This window comes from Vombatus ursinus, unplaced genomic scaffold (assembly GCF_900497805.2).
Source record: "Vombatus ursinus unplaced genomic scaffold, bare-nosed wombat genome assembly UNPS02014804.1, whole genome shotgun sequence".
Lineage (NCBI taxonomy): Eukaryota > Metazoa > Chordata > Mammalia > Diprotodontia > Vombatidae > Vombatus > Vombatus ursinus.
Genome location: NW_020954582.1, coordinates 11,898,176 through 11,924,389, shown reverse-complemented (window position 1 = coordinate 11,924,389; position 26,214 = coordinate 11,898,176). Strand labels below are relative to the sequence as shown.

At 42.4% G+C, this 26,214-nt stretch overlaps 1 protein-coding gene across 15 annotated transcripts in view; it reads left to right on the top strand.

The window, feature by feature from the left end:
- The window catches only part of SGIP1 (SH3 domain GRB2 like endophilin interacting protein 1), a 237,108-nt gene that overhangs the window by 200,321 nt on the left and 10,573 nt on the right, over nucleotides 1-26,214 (top strand). For all 15 annotated transcript variants that reach the window (XM_027874133.1, XM_027874131.1, XM_027874136.1 and 12 more), the window contains 2 exons: nucleotides 15,350-15,461; nucleotides 22,069-22,224. In XM_027874133.1, the coding sequence (XP_027729934.1) occupies nucleotides 15,350-15,461; nucleotides 22,069-22,224 (268 nt within the window). The remainder of the gene's footprint in view (nucleotides 1-15,349; nucleotides 15,462-22,068; nucleotides 22,225-26,214) is intronic.

Here is a 26,214-nt window from a genome sequence, read left to right as displayed (position 1 = left end):
TAGCTTTGGAGAGAGCAGACGGGATGGAGCAATGGGAAGACAGGTTCCAGAATGCTTAGAAGAGAGTAAGAAGATAATGAGAGGAACCAATTGTAGGCAGCTTTCTCAGAGTGTTTAGCCACAAAAAAAAATGGAGGAGAAATGTGGACCAATAGGTAGCAGGGATGATTAGGTAAAATGAGGGTTTTTTAAGGATAGGAGCAGGGGAGACATTGTGGTGTTTCTAGGCATCAGAGAAGGAGCCATAGATAGGGAGAGACTAAAAATCTGAGACAGATAGGAAGGATAATAATGGAAGCAAATTGCTAGAAAGGTTGGAAAGGATTGGGATCAGACTCATGAAGAGTGGTTTGCCTTGACAAGGAAAAGAAGCACCTCTTTCTGAGACTGGAGTGAAAGAGGAGAAGGTAAAGGAAGGTGCCTGAGTGATGAGAGATGAGGAGGAGGGAGAACTGGGGAGATCTTGGTGAAAAGTCTTAATTTTTGTTTTGGTGAAAGGTCCACAGCTGAGAGGATAAAGGGAGAGAGGGTGTCATAGGAGATTTGAAAAGAAATGAGAAGTTTTTTGGAACACACATTGTGGAGAGTGGACTTGGGAATAGAATATTTGCCTTGCTGCAGTGAGGGCCCAGTTGAGATTAGATAATAGTTAATAAAGTCAATAAACATTTTTAAGTGCCTACTATGTATCAGGTACTGTGCTAAATACTGGATTACACAAATGATACTCTGTGTGTAAACCAAACGGGATGATATTTCTAAAACATCACTGCCCCCTGCTGTTAAGGTATTATTACATGATGCTCAAATACTTAACATAATCTTTGACTTCAATCTGTATTGTAGTCACATGGCCAAAAGACACTGTCTTTGCTATTGCTTCTCCGAGACTTGAATAAATGTCCCATAGTATTAACAGAGCTACATACATGTTTTCACTTGAGGCAGAAACAGGTGAGCAGAGTTTGGGGATGGAGAGATGGGCAACAGCATGGAGGTCACTGTGACTTGGCTGAAATGATTCCTTCTCTCTAAGCTCCATTACCCCATAAGAATGAGGAGTTCATATGCTTATGTATTGAAATGTGGATTTCAGAATGAAAAGATGTTTCCACACATCTCGTGCCTCCTGACAGTACAGCTTCTGATCCCACTTGCGACATGTCCTATCCATGTCAGGGTGAGTCACTTAACATGACCTAGCCCCATTAGATTGGGAGCTCCTGGAGGGCAGGGGCTTTATCTACCACGATTCTACATTGCCTCCCTATCCCACCTAGATGTTTTAAAATGCTGAAAGGGGAGGAAGAAAGACCTCTGCACTTTATAAAAGCAGTTTATTTCTAAAGCTAAAGCAAGCTAGGAAAAAAAATCTGGAACTATGCTGGTGAGAGTCCTGTTGTGTGTAGATGTAAGTAACTAAAAAACAATTTCAAATAGGAGGACTGAAAGAAGGCAGGAATATTCTTGTTTCAAAAACTGCAGGCTGCTTCCAAAATCCCTTTGCTTCTGGATTTTAGAAATGGGCTAAATGGAGAAGAAGTCAGTTCTCTACCATATGAAGAAGGTGAAGGAATTTCAGGTTGTGGGTTTCACAAGATTCTGTAGTAGAATTAGTATAAGACAGTGACAACAGCCAAAGGAATCTGCTAGGTCTCCAAGGAGAGCTGTGTGTGGATTTTTGGCACCTGGAGCACAGTCAAGAGAAAGTTAAAGCCCCCAAAGCAAAGCCAGTGATGGAGAATTGTAGGTGTTGAGGGCTTGATTTGCTTTGGTTTTAAGACGCCAAATTATGTCTGGTTTTCTATTGATCATGCTCTAGTGTTTCTACTGGACCTAATCATGTGCTTAGTAAGGTTTTTCATTTATAGCATTTTAACAATTATATTTTGTAGAAAAAAGTATAATTGGCAGGCTCATGTGCACTAATCTATGTTCTCTGCTGTCCATAACTGGAGAAAAGGCCTAACTTGTTTGGCCACAGAGATAACCCAAGACGAGATGCACCATTCTCACCTGGCACCAGCAGCTCAAATCACAGGCGTGGTGCTTAAAAGGAAGTAGTCCTCCTTTATAGATCTGACATTTAAACCCAAATTTATCCTCTCTAAAGCCATATTATAAACCACTACTCTTGTTCTCTTTTCATTTCCTCTCCTCCTTCTTTCCTTCTTTTATCTTGTTTCCTATCTTTCTTTGGAAATATGTGCAGGTGATGACTTCCTCAGGTCATCCTACCAGGCAGAATTTGAACCCACGTGTTCCCAGCTCTAAGCCCAGCACTCCTAGTACCAGTGCAACCTGTCTGATGACCTAGCTCAAGCAAAGTTCCTTGAAGAAAAAACAGGATTTGAATCCAGGTTTCATTGTCTACACACAAATCCAATGTTTTTCTCACTATTCCATGTTCTAGGTAATGCCTCCAAATTTCCATGAGCCTTTACCTTCTAATTACCTTCCAATTGGCTTTTTCTTCATCAGGAGTCATGGGAAATGTTGATTGATGGGAACGTCCTCCTTACACGTGCATGTGCTTGTATCCAGCAGCTCCAGAAGGGCAGGGGCCACCCAGTAAGTGCCCACTCAGTGTTTGAGGTGGCAGAGTAGGACAGAGCTTTATATTTGGAGCCAGGCAGACCTGAGTTTGAATCCCACTTTACCTATCCCTTACTATCTCTGGCTTGTCCCAACCTCTGTCAGCCTCAGTTTCCTCACGCTTAAAAAGGGGATAATAATAGCACCCACCTCACAGGGTTGTTGTGAGGAGCAAATGAGGTCCTATGTTTAAAGCGCTTTGCAGACCTTAGAGTGCTATATAATTACTAGTCATGGTTATGATTCTTTTCCTTACTATTGAGGGCAGCTCTCTGTTCACTTTCCCACACTTTTTTACCAAGAGATAGGAAATAAGCACTTACTAAGTGCCTACTATGTGCCAGGTGTTGTGCTAAGCCCTTTACAAATATCTCTTTTAGGTGATAGATAAATAGATGGATTGGAATAGAAGGAATAGAATAAAAAATGGAATTTGGGCTTCTCCTGGGACTTCATCGGACCTTGCAGGAAATGAGGGATGTGGTCGTGCTGCATTTGAATCTTCTTTGTTTTGGAAAGGACGGATATAGAATATCCTGGACTTAGACCAAGTAAAACGATGCCCATGCAAAGTCAGCTTCAGGGCACTGTGTATCCCACATCCTCGGTCAACTGGGACAACACACAATCTTGACTCAGTCGATTGTAGAGCATAGACATGAGTCTAAACCCAATAGCACCTCCATGGGGCCCAGCCACCTGCCTCTGCTGAGGCCTGTTATTAGAGCAGAGTTTTAGAGACTGATGCTGGTGCTGCTGAACCCTCAGGGTTCCATGTCAACATCTGATGAAAAACAGGGCAGGGAAATCAACCAGCCTCTCCTGGAAGACCACATAAGAACAACAAGCGGGCTTTAGTCTTTGACAAATCATTTCAAAATGGCTAAGCTGGGGGGATCCCAGATTTACTAAAAAAAGAAACCAGTTAATCTGGAGCAGTAAATCAGCCTATGAAATGACTAACCTAAACCCATCAGTGTGGCTTATCAACTCAGAATTTAGAGATTTTGAAGTTCAGGTAGGCCAGCCCAGACCCAGAGCATGACAACCCCCTCACCCCCAAAAAACAAACCATCCTTAACAAGTGGTCCTCTGGCTTCCATTTAATACCTCCAGTGCCTGGGAATTCACCACCCCCAGAGGTGTGGCACTTTCTATTTGGAGATGGCTCTAATTGTTAGAAACTTTTTCCTTATATTAAGTCAAATTATGCTTCCCTATAACTTTGAGCTACTTGTCTCAAAAATCTTTCTTCCTTTAAGGCATAGCTCAGTTACCATCTTGTCCTGAAAGGCCTGAAGCCTTTCCTGATTCTCCCCCAGAATGCTAGTGGCCTCCCTCCCAAAAGCTTGGATTTAACTGCTTTGTGTGTATTGGTATTTATTAACCTTATGATATATAATGTCTGTCTGTGTGTGTGTGTGTGTGTGTATTATATGTGCTTTTTAATCTTCCCCATTAGAATGTGAGCCCATTGAGGGCAGGGATTGTTTCATTCTTTGTACATACACCCCTCGTATCTAGTGTAGTGCCTAGCACATAGTAGGGTCTTAATAAATGCCTTGATTGATTGATTGGCCTTGGTCCTACCCTCTAGTACTAGGCCAAATAAGTCTAATCTGTCTTCCTGGAGGCAGCTCTTGAAACTTTGACATATTCTGATTATATTTCCCACCCACTCCCTATGTTCTAGCCATGTCCTCACTTCTTCAGGTTAAGCATCCCCAGTTCCCTTAAGTGATCCATTTATGGTGTGGTGTTGACCCTCCTCATCTTCCTGTACGAACTGTCCTGTGGATGTCCCAGCTTGTCAGCATCTCTCCTAAAATGAAGTCACCAGAACAGCCCAGAGTATTCCAGAGGAGACTGAACCAGAATGAGGACAGTAACCTCTCTTGTTTCGGGCAATATAGTGCTATCAAAAGGGCACGAGCACCTTTGGAAGATTGTGTGTGTGGATCTCTGGAACCTAGGGAACTTTTTCATATTAATGGATTTTCAACATCCCCACCATATCTCCCCCCACCCCTGCCATCCTCTGTTTATATGGTTGGGTTTTGTGTTTGTTATCCCAAGTGTTGGACTTAACGTTTAAATCTGCTCAGTTGTATCTTAAGGCAGTCAGTGGTGCAGTGGACAGAGCACTGGGCCTCAAGTCAGGAAGACTCATCTTCCATGAGCTCAAATCTGGCCTCAGACACTTACTAGTTGTGTGATCTGTAAAATGAGCTTCAGTAGGAAATGGCAAACCACGCCAGCATCTCTGCCAAGAAATCCCCCAATGGGGTCATGAAGAGTCAGACATGACTGAAGCGACTCGACAACAGCGTCCTGAATGCCCTCGTCCGTCGCAGGAGGAGGAACTCTTCTTGCTCCTGCATTTGGGAGACTTCACAGTACTTGCTATGATTCCAAGCAGCTCCCTGCCACGGAAGCTTATCTCATCCTCAGCTGCATTGCTCTGTGGGAACTTCTGTGGCTGCAAACCATGGAAGACCCCAGTCTCTGAAGAGATAGAAGAGGAGGCAACCTGAAGATATGTTGTGGCTGTAAGGCGGCTCCTGGATGATACCAACATGGCTATTACATGAGAGATGCTTGAAAAGATGGCGTCCCAGAAACAGAGGCCTGAAAAGCGGGCAGGGCATGGAGGGAGAGTGAGGGATGGACAACTCAGATGTCACAGTGGTCCCCACCAAAGGTGGGATAGTCACCAGCATAATGAGGGGACTTTCTACGGGGGATTTATGGAAAGACGTGTGTGAGAATTGCACAGGACAAGAAGGTTTGGATGGGCCTGAATCTACACAGATGGAAACATCAAACCTCAACTGGCCTCTTAACAACTTCCATCCATTGCTGTCATGGGGGGAGGGGCAACGTGGTTGTGGTTATGCTCGTTCTGTCGAGCCTCAGAGGGCAGAAACAGGAGTAATTTAGACTTTTTGTCAGGAAATTTTCTCCAACAATTGGAGCTGTCCCAGAGTGGAATGGGCTGCTGTGAGAGGTGGTGAGTTCCTCCTCTTTTGAAATCTTCAAGCAGAGGCTGCAGGATACTGGTCAGTTATATTGTAGCAGAAATACATTTTGTGTAGGAGCTGGATTGGACAGCTGTCCAACCTCCTCCCAACCCTCAGATTCTAGGACGCTGTAACCCTAAGGGCTCTTCTGGATACAATTCTGTGTTTCTAGGTCCTTTGCTAGTTGGAGAAGGTCCCCAGACCTGACCCCAATTTCTTTCTCAAATAATATTTCCATTTTAAGCCCTCTTTTTTTGGCTTAAAATTTCTTCACTCTCCTTCCTTGTAACCTGAGGCATTCTGGTCTTTTGTTGATATTATGGTTTCTGTGGCAGATGGCACTTGAATCTTATTCTCTGTCCTGTTCCTTCCATCTGGCACTTCATATGCCTCCCACCCACACAGTCACCCCTGCCCTTAAGGTCATGTTCATTAGCCTTTGCAAGGCTAACCTTATGCATAAGCCTCTGGAGTAGGTGGCTGCCTATATGGTATGTGTATGAAGGACAAAGGAAAAAAATGAGAGAGAGAGAGAGAGAGAGAGAGAGAGAGAGAGAGAGAGAGAGAGGAGCAGGAAAGGGGAAAAGGGGAAGGAAGAAGGAAGGAAGGAAGGAAAAAAGGAAGGAAGGAATAGAAAAGAATAAAGAAGGAAGGAAAAGAGAAAGAAAAAGAAAACTCTAGCTTCTTATTGATACTTTAAATCGTATACACAAAGTTAAAGATTTTCCTTCCACATAAGAGTTTAGGCTTGTGATGCAGAGACAAAGAATTAGGCAGAACCTCTGAGTCAGAAGAGACTTCAGTGGGGATCTAGTCCAACCATGTGAACAGGAATTGCCTCTACATCCACCCCCCACAACCGTTCATCCAAACCTTGCTCGAAGCTTTCCAGTGAAGGTCATTGATGAAGCCCATTCTACTTTTTGACAACTTCAGTTCTTTTTAGCTTTCCTTTACATTGACCTAAGTTCTGCTTCTCTCCCCTTGCACTCTCATTCCTCCTAATTTTGTCCTCTGACACCAAGTGAAAAAAGGGTCACCCTCTTCTGCATGACGGCCCTTCAGAGAGTTGAGGCTAGCTGGTACACGCCTGCCCCACTGCCTTTCCCATGTTAAACAACACAGTTCTTTCAACTTGTTTTCATGTAACAGGACCTCAGACTCTTCACAACCCTGGTCACCCTCCCTGAACACTCTCCTGGGATGCTCTCGGGAAAGCTCATCCATTGACTTAAAATTGCAAGGGGAAAATGACAGATTAAATCTTTCCTGAGAGAGCTCAGAAATGATCTTTCCTTCCTCAAAGTTCTCCAGTCCCGTGCCTCCCTTCTCTTGCATGTCTGTCCTCTTATCTTGTCCTTCTCTGCATTAACGTTGTTTCATCTCTTCTGTTACATCAGAAGCTCCCTAAGGAGGGTAAGCACCGTGTCTCGTTCGTCTCAAGTTTGTATCTTCCTCATCGTCATGTCTCACACATAGTAAGGGTTTATGACAGTGCTGCATAAATATCCCAACGCCCTTGTGCCTCTTCCAGTGTCATTTCCCTTCCGGGTAGCTTTGACTCTTACCAGGCGTGATGTTCCATGATTCCCAGATCCATTGAAACATTTGGGAACTTTGGTGTTGGACATGAGCTTTGGTGGCAGCGATCACTGACAGCACAGCATCGTTTCCGAAGTGCAATCTCACCCAATCTTTTCCTGCTCCTCCATTCTGAGCCCAGCTCATTGTTCAACTAGAGCAGCTGCCTCAGATGTGCAGAGGTAGAGGATGATGGAAGGACCGACTCAATGAACTGCCCAGTCACGCATGTGTCCGAGTCTAGGCAATAGGCATTCTTCATCTCCATCATCTTCCCACGGTGGATGGTTAAGTCAATCCCTGCGGTGTAATGATGGATTCAGTAAGGAGGCTCTGCAGTGTTTTAGAGCTCCCTTGGGTAACTAAGTGGTGCAGCAGATAGAATACTGGGCTTAAATTCAGAAAGACCTGAGTTCAAATCTGATCTCAGACACTTAACTAGCTGTGTGACCCTGGACAAGTCACTTTAGCCTCAGTTTGCCTCAATTTCCTGAACTTTAAAATGGGGATAATAATAGCACCTACCTCCCAGAGTTGTGGTGAGGATCAAATGAGATAATACTTGTAAAGTGCTTAGCACAGTGCCTGCCACATAGTAGGTGATTTAAAAATGCTTATTCTCCTCCCCTTCCTCTTCCATGCAACTAACATAAATAGGGACATTTGAAAACCCACCCTGTTGCAAAGGTATCCTTTTCTTTGTTCTTGTGCTGGACGTGCTTGATGACCCTCCTGGTGAAGGCCTAGGAGAGTTCTACTCTGCTTGTTCTGCACATTTCTTGATGTCTACATTGATTAAAAAAGCAAGGTCATCTCCGTCACTACTACTTTTTTGTAAAAGATTTTAACATATGCCTTGGAAACACTTTGTTTGAGAAGAGTCTTCAGATCATAGGGTTGGTTTTGTGTTTTGTTTATTTTTTTTAATTCACCAAACATTAGACATGGCAAGATCTTAGATTTACTTCAGACCTGAGTTCAAATCCAGTTTCAGATACATACTAGCTTTGAGACTCTTAGCAAGTCACTTAATCTCTTCTCTGCCTTAATTTTCTCATCTGTAAATTGGGAATAATAATAACACCTTTTTCCCAGGATTACTGTGAGGATCAAATGAGATATTTGTAAAGTACTTTGCAAACCTTAAAGCACTATGTCAGTGCTAGCTATCATCATACCTCTTAGTCAGTTTTGTGACTATAAATCAATTAATCAATGAGTATTTGTTGAATGTTTGCTATGGACAAGATGCCATACTAAAGCCCTAGAGATACAACAATAAAAATAAAAATATCCCTGCTCCCAAGGAGTTTATATTCTTCCAGGTTTAACAATGTATATTTAGACAGAGTATATAATATATTCAAAATAAATAAAAGGTAATATCAGGGACGAGGCATTAGCAGCTGAGAAAGTCAGAAAAGGCCTCATACAGGTGGAGGTATTTGGGTCAACCACTGACAATTATCCATTAAATAATCTAGTATTATTTATTCATTATCATGTCAAATATACCCTCAATGCATCCACATGCATTTTTTGGTAAAAAAAAAAAGAAATTCCTATTGGTCAGTGATTTTTCTATGTCTTTGTGGTCATATCTTCGTTTTGCACTCTATATATAACCTTTTCATTTGGAATACACTATGCTTTAAAGTATCTTGAAAATCAATCACCTTTAAAATTGTCATCTCTAGAACAGAATTCCTTTTGTAAGTTATCCTATTTTTATTTAAATTGATGAGCATTTCTCTTCTCTCCCCCATTGGAGAAACAAACTCTGTACCAAATATGTATGGCCAAGCCAAAAAAAAAAAAATCCCCCACATTGGTCACGTCCAAGAATGTTACATCTTATTCTGCATCTAACCCTGTCACCTGTCAGAAGGTAGGCAGCACACTTCAACACTGATTCTCTTCATTGTGCTTGATCATCGTACTAATCAGTTCTTAATTCTTTCTTAGAAGCTGTTTGTCTCCACGATATTAGTATCATCATATAAACTGATCAGCTGGTTCTGCTCACTTCATTCTCTATAAGTTTATGTCTCCAAATGTCTTTGAAATGAGCTTTTTTGGCTTTTTTACAGTGTAATAGTATTACTTTCATATCCCACAACTTGTTCAGCCATTACCCAGTCAATGACCACCTCCCACCCCCTTTGTTTCTAGTTCTTTGCCTCTACAAAAAAGAACTACTCTAGATGTATGTTGTATGTATGGGTCCTAAGCCTCACTGGTAGAGCTCTTTGGGGTATAGGCCCAACAGTGGTTTTCCTGGGTGGAAAGTTTAGTCATTTTCAGGAGGCATGGTTCCAAACTGCTTTCCAGTTCAATTCACAGTTCTCTTCAATTTCATTTTCTTCAATACCTTTGCCATACTTTATAGCTTCATAGATCCAGACATAGACAGGGCTACTTGAGGCAGCTAGGTGGCTCGGTGGATAGAGTGCTGGGCCTGGAGTCAGGAAGACCTAAGTTCAAATCTGGCCTCACACACTTACTAGCTGTGTGACCATGGGCAAGTCATTTAACCTGTTTGCCTTACCATCCCAGTATCTTTGCCAAGAAAATCCCGTGGACAGTATGGTGCATAGGGTCCAGAAAGAGTTGGACATAACTGAACAATTGAATGACAACAAGAGAAGTTAGCTAGTCCAACATGCTCACTTAGCAGATGAGGAAACTAAGGACAAGGTAGATGAAATAATTTGCCGAGATCACTCAAGGAGTAAATGTCATTCCAGAATCTGGTCACAAGTCCAGACCCCAAAGCTAGTGTTTTTCCCACTCTACCACACTCCCTTATTGGTAGTAAGATGGTAGTCTATACAAGTAAGCAGACTGCTATAAAAAACAATGTGGGAAGATTGAATAATCTATGTGTCTATCCGTGATCTTCCTTCTAGTTTCACCTACATTTACTCTCAGGATGACCCTGTTTAGTTGGATCTCGGTTTAAGCTCTCTGAAGAATTTTTTCTCCTCATCTACTTTTTTTTGGAGGGGAGGAAGAGGGAGGGCAATATTGTTTTTCATTTTCTGTCATCCTAGTCTGCAAATGAATTTGACTCAAATCTAGTGTTCTGCTTGCTGCCATGTCTATCTACTGGGCAAGATGATTAAGCATTGGTTGGCTCAGGCTCTTTTGACTTCCTCATTGGGAGGACCACTTTTCATCATTTATACTCTATGCATATGTATGCTTTATGGAATGGCAAAAATTAGTGTCATTGTCTTTTTTCATCCCCCCTTTTTGAGTCGACAATGCATTTCAACAAGTGGAGCCCGAGTGCCTACAGTTATATAGAGTGTTGTTTTCTCCTCTTTATCCTATCATCTCCCCTAAGAATCTCTTCTTTTCCCTGTGCTATTTAACATTTTGATCAATGATTTGGATGAAGGTGTAGCTGCCATGTGTATCAGATTTCTAGAAGAGACAAAACCAGGAAGAATAGTTAGATACATTGGATAATGAGGTCAGGATTCCAAAAATATCTTAGTAGACTAGAATGCTGAGCTAGAATGGTGAGCCAATGGTCAGTAGGCTAGAATGTAAGCTTCAAGAGATCTTGAGAGGCAGAGGGTTATAGTAGGAAGAATCTTGGGTTTGGACCACACCACCTGAATTCAAATCCCAGCTCTGCCACTTCTACTTATATGACAGTATACAAGTCACTTAACCACTTCGAGCTTCTTCATCTGTAAATGGGTGTGGTTGGATTGATGACTTCTATGCTCTCTTCCAACTCTATAGCCACGATCTGATGAACTTATGATTTGTGAGTTTTATCATTGTGGCTAATCCCTCCACTGGTACATATTGCAACCCATCACTGACTTCTCATCCACAATGATTCTTGTCTTTCCATCAATCCTCTAGAGTAGGTATGCCTATCATATTAAAAATCATTCTTTGAGTCTTTTTATATTTCATATATATCAAGAAAACACTAGTGCTATTTAATATAATAGGGATGAATATAATGTCTTTCACTTGGGTTCAAAAAGCTTGAACAATTACAGAATGGGAGTGGAAGATATAACTAGAAAACAGTTCAATGACGATCTGGAGGGTTTAAGGACTGTAAACTCTTCAGAAATCAACAGTGACTAACAATCAAAATAGCCAGTGTGAATGTAGGCTTTATTACCAAGAGTGTGGTATCCAAAACAAGAAAGGCAACATTCCTACTGAATTCTTTCCTGGTCAGACCACACCTGGAGTAGTGTGTTCAGTTCTGGGCACATTTTAAGAAAGAGTAAGGGAGTGCCAGCCCCACTGCATTCTGTCTTAGACTATTGGAAAGATTGTTGGATTTGGAGTGAGAGGACTTGGTTTAATTCTCATTTATTTCAGTTACTACTATATGGCCTTGGGCAAGTGCCTCAACCTCTTTTGAGGTATACCATTAAGGAAGGAAACTGAAAAGATGTGCCCAATGGAAAAGAAGCAGATTGGTGAGGGAACTGACCATGGCATAGGAGACTATTTGCAGGACCTAGATGGGGCTGCTTAGCTTAGAAAGGAGAGAACACAGGAAGGTTGGGGGTGAGAGGAGGGCAGCGCAGGATATGTCTTCAAGCATTTGAAGGGATGTCACATAGAAAAAGCAATGGATATTTTGTTTGGCTTCAGAAAGGAGAAATAGATGAAAGATGCAGAGGCGAAATTTTAGGCTCAATGTAGGAAAACCTCAATAATTAGAGCTGTCCAAAAGTGGAACGGGATGCCGTGGAAAGTAGTGGTACCCCTTCATTAGAGTTCTCCAGGCCAAAGGGTGAGTGAGCATTTGTTGGTAATATTATAAAGGGATTTCTGTTCAGGGACAGATGGGATTAGATGATTTCTGAGGTTTGTTCTAGCTCTGGGATTCTATGATTCTCATTTGGTAGTGACTTTGATCTCTACTCTTACCAGTCCAACTGCATGACCAACCAGTCTTCTCCTGGCTGCTTCATTCAATGCCTGCCATATCTAAGGTCTCCTGACTCTACATGAAGAAAGTAGCCATGTTGTGGTGGTGTGTAGCTTCGAAATCATCTATAAACTTTTATCTCTTTTAGTCTTGCCCCAAAACCATATTTTTCAGCATGCTTTTGGCATCCTCCCCTGTACGCACTTTTGCATTGAAATCACCAATTATCAAAGTTTCCATTGACTATGGGCCAGTTTGTCAGTTTCTTTAGAGAATCTTTCTTTTTTTTTTTTTTACATTGGATTGCTTTATCCTAGAGTCCTCAAACTAGAGGATCTTCTTTTTTTTATGATAATTTTTTTTATTTTTTTTTTGTTTTCAACATTTACTTCCATAAGATTTGGAGTTCCAAATTTTCACCCCATCTCACCCCTCCCCCCACCCCAAGAAGGCATGCATTCTGAATATCCCTTCCCCTAGTCTGCATTCCCTTCTATCTCTCCCCCACTTCTCTTGTCCCCTTCCCCTTCAATTTTCCTGTAGGGCAGGATGAATTTCTGTACCCCATTTCCTGTATTTCTTATTTCCCAGTTGCATGTGAAAACATTTTTTTAAACATGTGTTTTTAAAACTTTGGGTTCCAAATTTTCTCCCTTCCTCCCTCCCCACCCACCCTCATTAAAAAGGCAAGCAATTCAATATAGGTTATACATGTGCAGTTACGCAAAACACTTCCATAGTAGACATGCTGTGAAAAACTAACTCTATTTCCCTTAATCCTTCAAAGAATCCTTCTTTATCTTGCACAGTGGACACAAGCAAACTATAATCAATGATCAAGGCATGTGTGTTGTGACCAGATGGCTGGCTTTAGAGCCAGAGGACCTCGCTCAGATTCTTACTAACTGTGTGATTCTGAACAAGTCCCTGGCCCTCTCTGGGCCTCAGTTTCCTCATCTGTAAAATGAGGGGGTTGAACTAGACAACTTCTGAGGTCCCTTTCAGCTACGACCCTCTGATCCTAAAACTGTCTGTCATGGTAAGGGTTCATGCCTGCTGTAAGGTTACTTCATTTGTAATTGGACAAAGACCTCACACTAAGAATATGAACAGTAAAATGTCTGCACATAATCTAAAAACTGTATGATTCTTAATTAATCAATCAACAAACATGTATTAAACATGTACTATGTGCTAGGTGCTGGAGATACAAAGAAAAGTAGAAAAAAATTCCCTGACCTCAAGGAGCTTACATTCAAATAGAGGAGACAATACCTAAATAAATGTTATTTTTATATTCTTGTGTATATAAAACTTAATGAGATACATGTAGTAGGTGGAAGAGAACCATAGAGGGAAGGGCACAATGAGGAGAGAGCACTGGAAAAAACCTCCTGCAGAAGGTAACACTTGACGCCAAATCTTGAAGAAAGAATAAGAAGTAAAGATGGAGAGGGGATCGTTTTGACCCAGGCGAGACAGTGGAGCAAAGGCATGTGAATAGGAGAGGAGAGTATGAGGATCAGGATGACTGAGCCATAAAGTGTGTGAAGGGGAGGAATTGTGAGAACACTGGAAAGACAGGGAGCAACCAGGTCAGGAAGCGCTTTGAATACCAAACTAAAGAGATTATGTTTCACCAACACCCTCTTCCTACTATTCTGCTCCATTCACTGCATAAGTGAAAAAAGAACCAAATAAGACTAAAAATATTTTTTTTCTTTTCACTCCTTTTTCTTGGGTTGGTATGGGCAAGAAACCATCATTCAATTACCACCTTTTAGGTGATAAGCCTCTCAGAGCAGTCCCTTGGACAGCCAATCCTGTCTGTTACTGAACTTGTCCTTGAAATTCTCTCCATTTGGTTCAAAACCACCAAAGTGTGCTCTGGACACTTTGCTCATCTCTCTGACTGAGTAAGCCATCGGAGTAGGATAACTATGAAGAAATGAGTTACACAATATATAAAAATGTATAAAACATAATGTGAGTTATTTCCAGGTATATTTGTCATTGGCTATTGCCTCTTTTTGTGTGAATGATATTTATGTCCTCTATGCGAAAGACACTTAACTTCATCACGTGTGTTCTTGGATGGGCAGATTTGAGTTATTTTGGTTTTATTTTTGAGATTGCTTATCTCATCCAGGCTGGAAGTGCATTGGCCACTCACAAATCCAATCCCTGTATTGATCAGTACAGATCCTTAAAGATGCTCCATTTTGACCTGAGTCAATTTGCTACTCCTTGGGCAGCCCAATGGTTCCCTGCTGTTGGGGGCTCTTCGTATTGGTGTGGAAAACCAGTTAGTTTGGCTTTCTGCCACTTGGAACTCTCAGACTCAAATAGTCCAGCAGCCTCAGCCTCCCCAGTAGCTGACATTATAAGAGCATGCCACCATGCCTGGTAATAAATTACTAACACCTACTAAGACTAGACTCAAGTCATTTAGTTTCATTTGACCTTGGAGTTGCATAGAAAAAAATACCATGTCATAGGATATCATTTGCCCTTCCAAAAACAAAAAAACAAAAAACAAAAAAAACAAAAAACAAAAAAAAATAATGAAGTCAACAAGTGTGGTTGGAGAAGTAATTCCCAAGGGAAAAGAAATCTTTTTACTTAGAAGTGATTCTACTCTATGCCAAGTGTCAGACAGTTACCATCTTATTGGAAACACATGGAAATCCTGGTCATGGTTTGTATTTTTCCTCTTCTAAAGCACACACTTGAAATATGGAAACTGCATTCATCTTGAAACAAGTCAAGTATTTTTGAATATTCAAGCTTTGAGTTGAAATTGGACTCATGATTCTTCGAATTTCAAGACACTTTCTCCCCCATTCCCTCTTCTCAAAAAATACTGATTTTTTTTACTAATGTGTTTCCTTACTTGAAGAGACAGTATGGCATAGTAGGTAGAGTGTTAGATTTAGATCCAGGAAGACCTGAGTTCATATCCCACCTTTGACACTTAATGGGTGTATGGCCCTAAGCCAGTCATTTAACTTCTGAGGGCCTCAAACAACTCTCTCAGAGTCTCTAAATCATATATGGGATGTGATCTGCTTTTGGTGTAGGCATTTGCATGCTGGGAGTTCCCTATTCTGACAAAATCAGATATTTAGCAAATTTGTGTATTTCTCTCCTAAAATCCCCAAATCACTATTTTAGCCAAACCTTTGGTGCATGTTTTCTACGCTCATAGTGACTAAAAGCTTTCCATTTTTTTCAGGCTCTTCTCGGGGACCCAGCCCTCTAACAATGGGAGCTCAGGACACCCTCCCTGTGGCAGCAGCATTCACAGAAACAGTCAATGCCTATTTCAAAGGAGCAGACCCCAGCAAGTAAGCCCCAGCTCTAACCCTACCCTGACCTAGCTAGAGGCCAGTGAGGAACCTGGGTCCCCTAACCTGGGCAGGACAATTACATAGCCCTTGTTTTTCAACTTTGGGTGTTCATACGTCATCCCTGACACTGAGCTCCAAAAAAAATCTAATTCACCAAATAATAAGTGGCTTAGCTAGTAAAGGTAAGAGGATTTCATGCTGAACAAGACATTGTTACTAAAAACCAAACATATATGGAAATCATAATTTTAGGTTTAGAGCTAAAAAGAACTATTGAGTCCAACTCATTTTACAAGTGAGGAAACTGAGGCCCAAATGGGTTTCATGACTTGCCCAAGGTCACACAGCTAGTACATGCCAGAGGTGGCATTTATCTTCCTGACTTGAGGTCCACTGCTCTACCCATTCCTCCACACTGCCTTTTGTTGTAGAACCCCAATATATTGCCCTAAGGCCCTGGAGGTGGAGAATCAACAACTAGCAATGACATAAGCAGGAGATTGATTTGGATACTCGCTCAGACTCTCGGGGCTCTCGAGCTCCATACAGCTAGCCCCACCCCGCCGACATCGCCAAGTGTATGCGTTTGGAAAGCGTCCTTCTTGAAAGGGAAGGAAGACTTTTTGATTCTGGGTGGGACATCTCCCCACCGACACCCCAGATAGCAGCGTCGGCCTACCTGTTTTACAGATCACTTGATGTCCATGTTCTGTGCCCAGTTAAGGTACACTGTGTCCATTGGCACACCTGTCTCCTAAGATTTTGATCTCATTATTTCAAATGCCATCTAATCCAACTGGTATCTGAATAATAATCCTTCACCCTCAAACCCAACAAGCCCCCCATCTCTACCTGAAGACCTCTAGGGAAGGGAAACCCGTGACACTTTGGAACAGTTGTGATGCTTAGAGAGTTGGGGGAGGGGGGAAGTGTTTGTTTCCTGACATCAAATGTAAACCTGCCCCTTTGCAACTTAGGAACATAGTAAAGTGTGAGAATCATAAACAGTGATAACAATAGCCAGCATTTACATAGGCTTTAAGGTTTGCAGAGCATGACACATTTGTTAATTAATTTAATTAGATCATGAGCTCCCACCGAAAGGGAACTGAGAGGTCATCTAATCTAACCGCTTCATCTTCCAGAAGGGCAAACTGAGGCTTAGAGACATTAAGTGCCTTCCCAACATTGCACAAGAAATAAAAGGCAAAGTCAGGATTCTAACTATCAAATGAGAACATTTGTAAAGCAATTAACGCAGTGCCTGGCACATAGCCGCTTACGAAATGTTTGCTCCCTTCTCTCCCTAACTAGCATCCTGTGATTCCAAATTCAGTGTTCTTTCTATGGCATCACTCTGTTCTGAGTTCTTGAGGCTGGTGACTTTGCGCAGTTCTGCCTCACTTAAATCCAAATCACTAGAAAGTCAAGACAGCACCCTCGTAAATGTCCTTGGTTCTCCGAACAAGAACAGAGGAGCAACAGGTCTGTCCTCTAGGGACCAGTAAACGAACTCTAATCCCTCTCCCAGGTGATTTCCCTTCAAATGCTTGAAGAGAGTAATCAGGATCCCCCCTCCAGTCCTGGCCCAAGTCATCTCTCCTCCAGCTCAGGCATCTGCAGTTTTCTTAAGAAACAAGGAAAGCATTAACAATAAGTTGGTAAAACGAACCAGCACCAAAGCCAACATGTTGTCCAAAGGGGCTGCTGAATTTGTTTCCCTTTGTATCAGGAATGTGGTGCTGTGCTCAGCATCTCCAAATGTATTTGTTTTCGGAATAGTGTGGGATTAATCTGGGATGCAAATTTAAAAATTCTAGCAGGAAAAATATACTGCCAAGTCAGCCTAGGTTACAGCTGTGGAGTTAATGAAATCCTAGTCAGTGAATTTGCCCGGCAAATAAGGAAGGGGGGAAGATGGTGATGCAGTTTTGTTTTGAATTGTTAAACTTGTTCATCTCTACTCCCTCCCACCCCCACCCCCGCCCCTGAGACACACACACACACACACACACACACACACACACACACACACACCATCCTTGTCTTCATTGACTTAGTGGAGAGCCAAAAATTTATTTGTAGAAACTAAGTCTGTTTTGGGGCAGCTAGGTGGCACAACGAATAGAATCCTGGGTCTGGGGTCAGGAAGACTCCTCTCAAATCCAGCCTCAGGCAATTACTAGCTGTGTGACCCTGGGTAAATCAGCCTTGTTTGCCTCAGTTTTCTCATCTGCAAAAAGAGCTGGAGAAGGAAATGGGAAGCCACTCCAGTATCTTGCCAGGAAAGCCCCAAATAGAGTGATGAAGACTAAAATGACTGAACATTTGTTTCAGCCATGTTTGTTTGAATTGTACTGATTATGTATAATTACAACTCGGGCCTCCATGTATTTGTGGTAGGTGTTGTTGTATGACCCATCATATATTTTCTTCTTTCTTCTAAAGCCTTGAATGTCTAAAGTGTGACTTTTAAGGTTCTGCTGGGCGACGAGCAAGCATGACGCCTTCAATTCTAGAGCCTAATCTAGATTATCTATAAATACCAAAATTCTATGTGCACTATCTGTATCTGATCCCAGGTCTGGAAACGTACCTGAGAAACAAGGTTTGCTTCCCAGCCCACTCTTTAAACCTTACTCTTTAATCTTCCAAGCCTGGTCGCTGTTTGAGGTACATAAATATGCAGGTGTCGATAAAATGAAAAGCCACCATCCTCTGACAGCTCCCACGTTTGAGCTTCCTGAAATAGCAATGGGCTTTGAGCTTCAGTTTAATGCGTATTCCGTATGTGGATATTCAACCTCTGAGAGCTCATTTGAACTGAAAAGTTTTATACCTGTCCAAGCCGCAAAAAAGTAAGGTTAGGTTTGGTATCAGGAAAAATTTACTAACAATAAGAGCTGTCCCCAAATGTAATGAGCTGCCTCCGGTTCTCCCCCGCTGGGAATCCACAGGCAAAGGCTCTGTAAGTATTTGTTGGAGATCACAGAACCACAGCATTGTCCATTTGATTAGGATTTCAATAGAATTGATTGGTAGAATTCTCAATGGCCATTTCATCTAAGTCATAACCAAAAGACAATCCTCACTCTAACAAATAGACTGTGTGTATGTAGGTGACAGTAACAGCAAAGTAGACAAGCTTCTCTTTTTCCTCAACCAGCTCTATTAAGCAGCAAAGAGTTCTTCTTCCTCCAATCAGCTCCCCCAAACCAAAGTTGTTTCCTCTAATCAGCTCAGCTCCCAACAGCAGGTGCAGAGCTCAGATCACCAGGGAGCCAAGCTCTCCATCAGACGGCTTCTCTGTAAGTCATCCTCCCAGCTGGGCTGAGCTGAAATTGTCTCTCTTCAAGCAGCAGGAGGACAGTCTCAGGGCTTTCCTTCATACTCTCATTTCTTCAGTTTTTTCTGTTTCTGCTTCTATCCTGCTGCTTCAGAGGAAGAAGTTATAAAACAGGGTTTCCTTGTATGAAGCAACTCACCTCGATCTTAGGGTGAGAAACCAGAATTCAGATTTCTGTCAGACACATCACAATTAAGCGATATACTGCTGTCCCATATGCACCAAAAAGTTGGAGTTATCAAGGTTTCCCAGCTATCAACCTCAAAGCACACACACACACACATACATATAACATACATGCATACACATATCTATGTATGTATATATGCACATATGTGGTTAGTTGTTGGAAAATAATGTATGTAGTCCATTTTTGCCTCCAGTAAATATTTTTCCTCTGAGGGGATGCTTTCTCTGGTCCTCTCAAAACTGTTGGTTTCTCCCCGAGGAGTTTTCTCCAAGTGGCTATTTCTCAGAAGTTTGCTCAAGTTTCAGCTCGTTTTTACCAAGGAAATTGTCCAAACCTACAAGGGGCGGCACATTACATTTAATATCTGTGTGACTTGGGGAAAGTCACTTTTCCATCAGCTGTAAAATAAGAAAGGGAGACTTACCAGCTTACGAGGTTCCTCCCAACTCTGCCAAAGTCATCTACCTACCAAGTGGCTGGTGGAAGATTCAAACCCAGGTCCTCTGACTCAGTCCAGTGCCCTTACTCTTATACCATACTGTCCCCTTAAAGGGCAGCATATATGTATTTAAGTGATTTTCAGTATAGCCCTAAGGGTGTGGGGGAGGGAGGGAGTTTGCCTTCTCCTACCTTGGGGTTGCTTGCTAACCCAAAAAAAGAGCAGACCCTTATTAAAGGCTTGATTACATTCATCTCCTGCACCAGAATCATTCTGACATTATTCCCATCCAACTACAGGGGACAAATTTCTCTATACCCCATAACAGAGAGAAATCAGCCTGACATATGGGTCAGCCTGAATGAAGGAAGCGTAAGATCCCTGGTCCCAGGGGAGGGACTGACTGCACACACAGCTGCTGTGATCCTTCCCTTCTTTCCTGGCTAACTTGCTATAGACTGGATGCCCCAACAAATCAGAAAAACTTACGCTGAATCCTTGCCCTTTTCAGCATCTTGACCAGCCTCCTTCTCCTTCAGTGACCATGTCCTCAGTTGAATTCTTGGTGCTGAAGGTAAAGGAAGAATGAGCAGGCAGCATGGTAGTGGAGGAGACTTGGGAGGTCCTCTATGCCAACCGTAAATGCCACCCAGATGCCAGTTACTATTGTTGTTAATAGCACCCTGCTGGGGACTAAAGTCAAGACGTTCATTTTCCAATTTAGGCAGACCTCGCTCATATGGAACTGGAATGTTTGCCATTTGAGCCCCAAAAACGACTGAGGGAAATCTCTGCTACACATATTGTCTCCCACATTTTACAGATAGGGAAACTGGGAGAAAATTACCATGACTTACCTAATATCACACAACTTGTAAGTGTCAGAGGCAGGATTTGAACCCATGTCCTCCTGACTCCAGCTTCTCCAACACTCTAACCACTGTGGCATGCTGCCTCCTGTTGTTGCCATATGGCATTACAGCAGCCCTTTCTGCTCTACTAGCTGTGTGACCCTGGGCAAGTCACCTAACCCTGTTTGCCTCAGTTTCCTCTTCTGTAAAACAAAGTAGAGAAGGAAATGGCAAACCACTTCAGTATCTTTGCCAAGAAAACCCCAAATGGAATCATGGGAAAAATGACTGAAGCTTTGCCAAATCCATTTGAATGGTTAGAAAAAAAACCTATCTGGACCCTGGCCAAGCTAAGATACATATTGCTATAAGATTCCAGCTCTAAAAGGCCATAAAATCATCACAGAGTAATTATTCACTCAGTTCTCAAAAAAGCTGAGTTATCCTCCCATCCTGACTACCTTTAGGGCAAGACGAATACCCTAAATGTGTAAATGTTAACTTGTGGAGGTCATTGCATGGGCTGCTTCTGTGGGCCAAGCAACAGAGAGGCAGGCTCAGGTAGTGGACCAGCAGCTGGCGGTGGATTCGAAAAGACCTGAGTTCAAATCCCATCCCCGATCCATACTGGCTGTGTGACCCTTGGCAAGTTGTTTAACCTCTCCATGCCCCAGCATGCAGTTAAAAGATTTGAAGTTGGGGAGCACTGGCCCAGCTGCATTGGTAGATGGAGTTTCCTGACTGGGGACCTCTCTCCATTGATGAAATTAGAGATACGGAAACTCCCTGGGGGAAAAAACTTTTTAAACTCATTAAAGGAAGAAAACAAAAATGAGTTATTAGACTAAACTGGAAAGTCAGCATAGTCGATCAATATAATAGACTTTTATTCAGTGCCTACTGTCTACCAAATAGATTAAGGCCCTTGATGCCTATTGGGCATTGATAAACTGGAGACTGTCTTCCCCAAACTGAAAGAGTATTCAAAGGAAGACAGTCAGGAGGGTGAAGGGCCTTGAGGTCACAAAGTATGAGGAGTAGTTGAAGGGGGACCTGGCATGTCTTTATCTTGGAGAAGAGAAAATTCAGGGCAGGACATGACAGCCACGTCCAACTATTTAAAAGGCTGTATGTGAAGGGGAGGTTGGATTTGGTCTGTTTGGCCCCAGAGGACAGAGCCAGGAGTTGAAAATTGAAAGGAACCCGTTTGGGCTCCATGTCCAGAAAACCCCCCTAGCAATGAGAGCTTTCTGTCCCAACGTGGTCCAGGCTGCCCCTGGAGGGGTGGGTCCTCCTCAGAAGCTTTCAAGGGAAGGCTAAAAGTGAGCTTTGGGGAGACGTTATCATGGGGATTCCTTTGCTCTATGGTGTTGGACTGAACAGCTGCTGAGACCCCTTCCCATTCTCAGATTCTGTGATTCTGACATGAAAAGACATTTACAACTGTCTTCAAGTAAAGGAAGGGGCTGTCATACGGGAGGAGAAAAGCCATGTGCTGCTTGGCCACAGAAGCAGTATCAATGGTCAGACTTGCTGTCAGAAAGAAAAAAAACCACATCCTAACACTTAGAGGTGAAAGGGGCTGCCTTGAAGGAGTGGTTTCCCTCTCACTGGAGGTCTAGAAAACCCCCTGGTAGGTTCAGGGTAGAATCTTTGATTGTGAGCCAGGTAAGAAACAGAGTCATGAGCCCATCCCCACCCCAGGTCTGCCTTTCTTTCCGGGGTTGCTGACTTGGCTTCCCCCTCTTCCTCTCCTCTCTCTTTGTTTGTCCCCCCAGGTGTATAGTGAAGATCACTGGAGAGATGGTGCTGTCATTCCCCGCAGGCATCACCAGACACTTTGCCAACAACCCCTCCCCAGCCACCCTGACCTTCCGAGTGGTGAATTTCAACAGGTTAGAACACGTCCTGCCAAACCCCCAACTTCTCTGCTGGTAAATACCATTTTTCTCTAAGCTCTTCAGAGATGGGGGTGATCTATTACTTGGTAGCTGAGTGGGGAATCAACTGTTGATAAGAGTAGCATGTGACGCAGGTGCTTTCAGATAAAGGGGAAATGTTTAGCAGCATGCACAGGCAGCATGTGTGTGTGTGTGTGTGTGTGTGTGTGTGTGTGTGTGTGTGTGTGTTCAAACAGCCTGCCTTCTCCTGGTAAACTGAAAAAACACTCCAGAAACAAATGAATAAGCACTCTATATAAATTGTACTTACCCAGAAACAGAAAAGTAACTATTGGAAATTACGCTGGATGTGATATTTTTTTCCAGTGCAGTTCAATTTCTTGGCATCAAATCACAGATTTAGAGATGAAAGGGACCTTAGAGGCCATCTGATGCAACACCCTCATTTTACAGAGGAGGAAACTGAGGCACCAAACTGGGCAATGACATTTCTAAAGACACAGGTAGTAGGTGAAAGTGCTAAGATTGAAAGGGATTGGGCAAGTCGATTTAACAAACAAAATGTATTAAAAACGATAACATCCATTAAAAGCACTGGAGGGGAGATGTAGCAATAAGACAGGTTCCCTGCCCTCATTCATCTTACAGTCTAATTGGGATAATACAAATATTTTCTTTTGTTGTTAAAATAAAAAATTTTTGGTATAGTTGATAGGTAGACTGGAGGTGAGAAGGGAGGGAGAGGTGGGGAGGGAGAGACAGAGAAAGAACGTGAACATTTATTAAGTAATTGCTTAGCCAAGGATGAAAACCCAAATTTCCAGGAGAGCCCACCTTAGAATCAAGAAGGTGTGGATTCAAGTTTCACCTCCAACCTCTAAATACCGGCTGCCAAGCCACTTAAACTCTCACTGCCCTCTTCCAAGGGTGTCAAACTCCAATAGAAATGGGGCCACTAACCCATACACTACAGAAGGATCCCTGTGAGCAGCATATTGTCTTAGAAAACCACCTTGATTTGGTTGTTTATCTTGTTAAGCATTTCCCAATTACATTTTAATCTGGTGCCTGGGGCGCTCGGGAGGGCTGCGTGTCAATGGGCATAGGCACTTCTGTGCAACCTTCTCCCTCAGTCTGTTAAGGGACAGAGTAGGCCAGTTTGAATTGCTTGAAGGAGTCTCCTTATCTAAGAGTTTCCCATATCAACGGAATCACTGCTCTAGTTCCTGTCCCTAGTAAATGGAGATATAACTAGGGCAGGGCAGTTGGGGCTTGAGCTAGGACACCAAATTTAGAGAATACATATGCTCTGAGCATTTATACTCCTTCAGCCCCCAGGGAGTAAGAATGATTTGTTGAGCTAGGATATGAGCAGATGCTGTGTTTCCCCTACTCCATAGTTACACCCTCCTGATGCCTTCTTGGTCTCTGAGTCTAGAGTTTTCTGGTTTTTCCCCGATAGGACAATGTTCCAAGGTTTTCTCCTGTCACATGGTCTTGTAACCCAAAGGTCTCCTTCACACACACACACACACCTGCATTTCTCTTACGAAGAAGATTCCAGAGAATCTTTCCTGCTTTTGCCTGGGGTGTGTTTGTGTTCCTTTCCCCAGGTGCCAGAATTATTTGTTAGGGCTCTGTAATAACAATTTAATCCAGACTTTAAGGATATATGATTTCAGTCCATGCAGGCACATCCCCCGCACAGGTTGCACCCCTTTCTTTGCCCTGGGGGATGTTCTTCATAAGTTAGTGTGACCCATTCATGAGCTTGTGGCTAGCTTGGGAATTATCTAGGCAAGTTTTCAAGAGGAAGGCATGGAATCTGTCACTGGGCCCATATATGGGCCTTTCCAGATCAGTGGGATCTCCTAGAGGCCATATTCAGTAGGCATAGCCTTCAAAAACCATAATATCAGAGACCTAGAACTGGATGGAATCTCAGATATCATCTCGGCAGCATGGTGAGAGAGTAGTGTGGCAAAGCACTTTGCATGTTGGACGTGCCCCCTCAGAAAGACCTGCCTCTGATACTTACTAGCTGGGTGACCTCTGTGAGCCTCAGTTTCCTCACCTGTGAAATGAAGGTGTTGGACTAAAATCTCTCCAAGCTCTAGATGAATGATCCTTAATTCTGAGTATCCCTTCCGTGACACCCTGGATGACTTCCAGTGAAGAAGAATCCATTAGCGTCCAAGGCAGCCTTTTCTGCTTTTAGAGAGCTGAAAATGTCAGCAGGTTTGTCCTTTCTCTGAACTAAAGGTTCCCGCTGTACAATTGGCTAAAGAGAGTTATCACTCAATAGGTTAATAATGTAAAAAGGAGGGATGATAAAAGTAGTTCTGAGAACGAAGCATTATCAATAACAATCAATCTGTAAATATTTATTAAGCACCTTCTAGGTGCGTGCCAGGCACTGTGCTAAGCACTGGGGATACAAAGAGTCCAAAGACAGCCCCTGCCTTCAAGGAGCTTACAATCTAATGTAAAGTGTAAGCACTTTCGAGACACCTGTGTGGAGATGAATCAATTTCAAAGCATTCTCAAGTGATTATTAAAGCAGATCCTCTAAGGACCTATACTAGGCAACATTGTTTTTGCTTGGTTTGAGCTATTAATGTTTGAAAATAATAAAAACTGCATTCTTTTAAAAATATATTACAATTGATACTTTTTCTGATTTACATTGTCCTGCCCTATGCTAAGTCTAAAGTTTACTATGTTTTATTTAGCATTATACATAGATGTGTTTAGTGAAATTTTACTGTGCACATATGTTAAATCTAAAGCTTACTATATGTTTTATTTAGTATTATATGTAGATGTGTTTAGAGAAATTTTACTGTGCATATATGTATGTATGTATTATACAATGTTTCTAACAATAATAATGATGATCATGATGATAATGGTACAGATTTATGTAGCCCTAACATTTGCAAAATTTGCAATGGAATGGAATTTACAATTCCATCTATTTTCCCATTTGATCATGACACTAACCCTAGGAGGTAGGTGTTACTGTCATCCCCATTTAAAGATAAGGAAATTGAATTGCAGAGAAGTGAAGGGACTTACCCAAAATCATACAGCTAGTAAACATACAAGATAGAATTCAAACCCAGTTATTCCTAACTATCGGTGCAGTTCTCTAACCACTAAGCCACATTGTCTCTTCTTTTTATGTCCATTCTTGCTATGGACATAAGTTTGTAATAATCACACAAATGTGAATGCTCATGCAGTATTCATTTTATAGGAAGATGTTGCTGACCATCATAATCTTTCAGCGGTAATGGAATTATAGTGATCTATTCACCTTATTTTTACCTTCTTTGATTCTTATTTTATATCTTGTTATTTTTATATTTTTATTCCTCTAGTGCCCAAGAAAATAGTTAAAGAAATAGAGTGCTTCACATGGGTGACTAGGTCCTGTTGTGCCCCACACTATCTTTGTGCCCACCCTGGGCACATCTCCTGATCTCTCTGGGACCCAGTATCCTCATCTGGGAAATGAAGGCTTAGAAAAATGTTTCAAAGCCCCCTTCCAGCTCTAAAGCTGTGATTCTAGAATGATCCTGGGATGCTAAGTCAATAGATAGACTCCAGATGTGAAACCAAGGCTACCTAGAGCCTCAGGCTGACCCTTAGGTAGCCGAACTCCCCAGGCACATATGCTCTGCCATGGTTCTTACCATTCTTCTCCCTTCCCTCCCTCCCACAAATTTTTTCTTTTTTTTGGTGAGGCAATTGGGGTTAAGTGACTTGCCCAGAGTTACACAAGCTAACACAGCTAGTGAGTGTTATGTGTCTGAGGCCAGAATTGAACTCAGGTCCTCCTGACTCTAGGGCCAGTGCTCTATCCACTGCGCCACCCAGTTGCCCCTCTTCCACACTTCTAAGTGAAATGACTCAACACTGCAGAATCCGAATGGGCTGAGGAGAGTTACTGTAGAGTTACTATTTACTACAGTTACTATTTACTGTGGAGTTACTATTTACTACAATTACTATTTACTG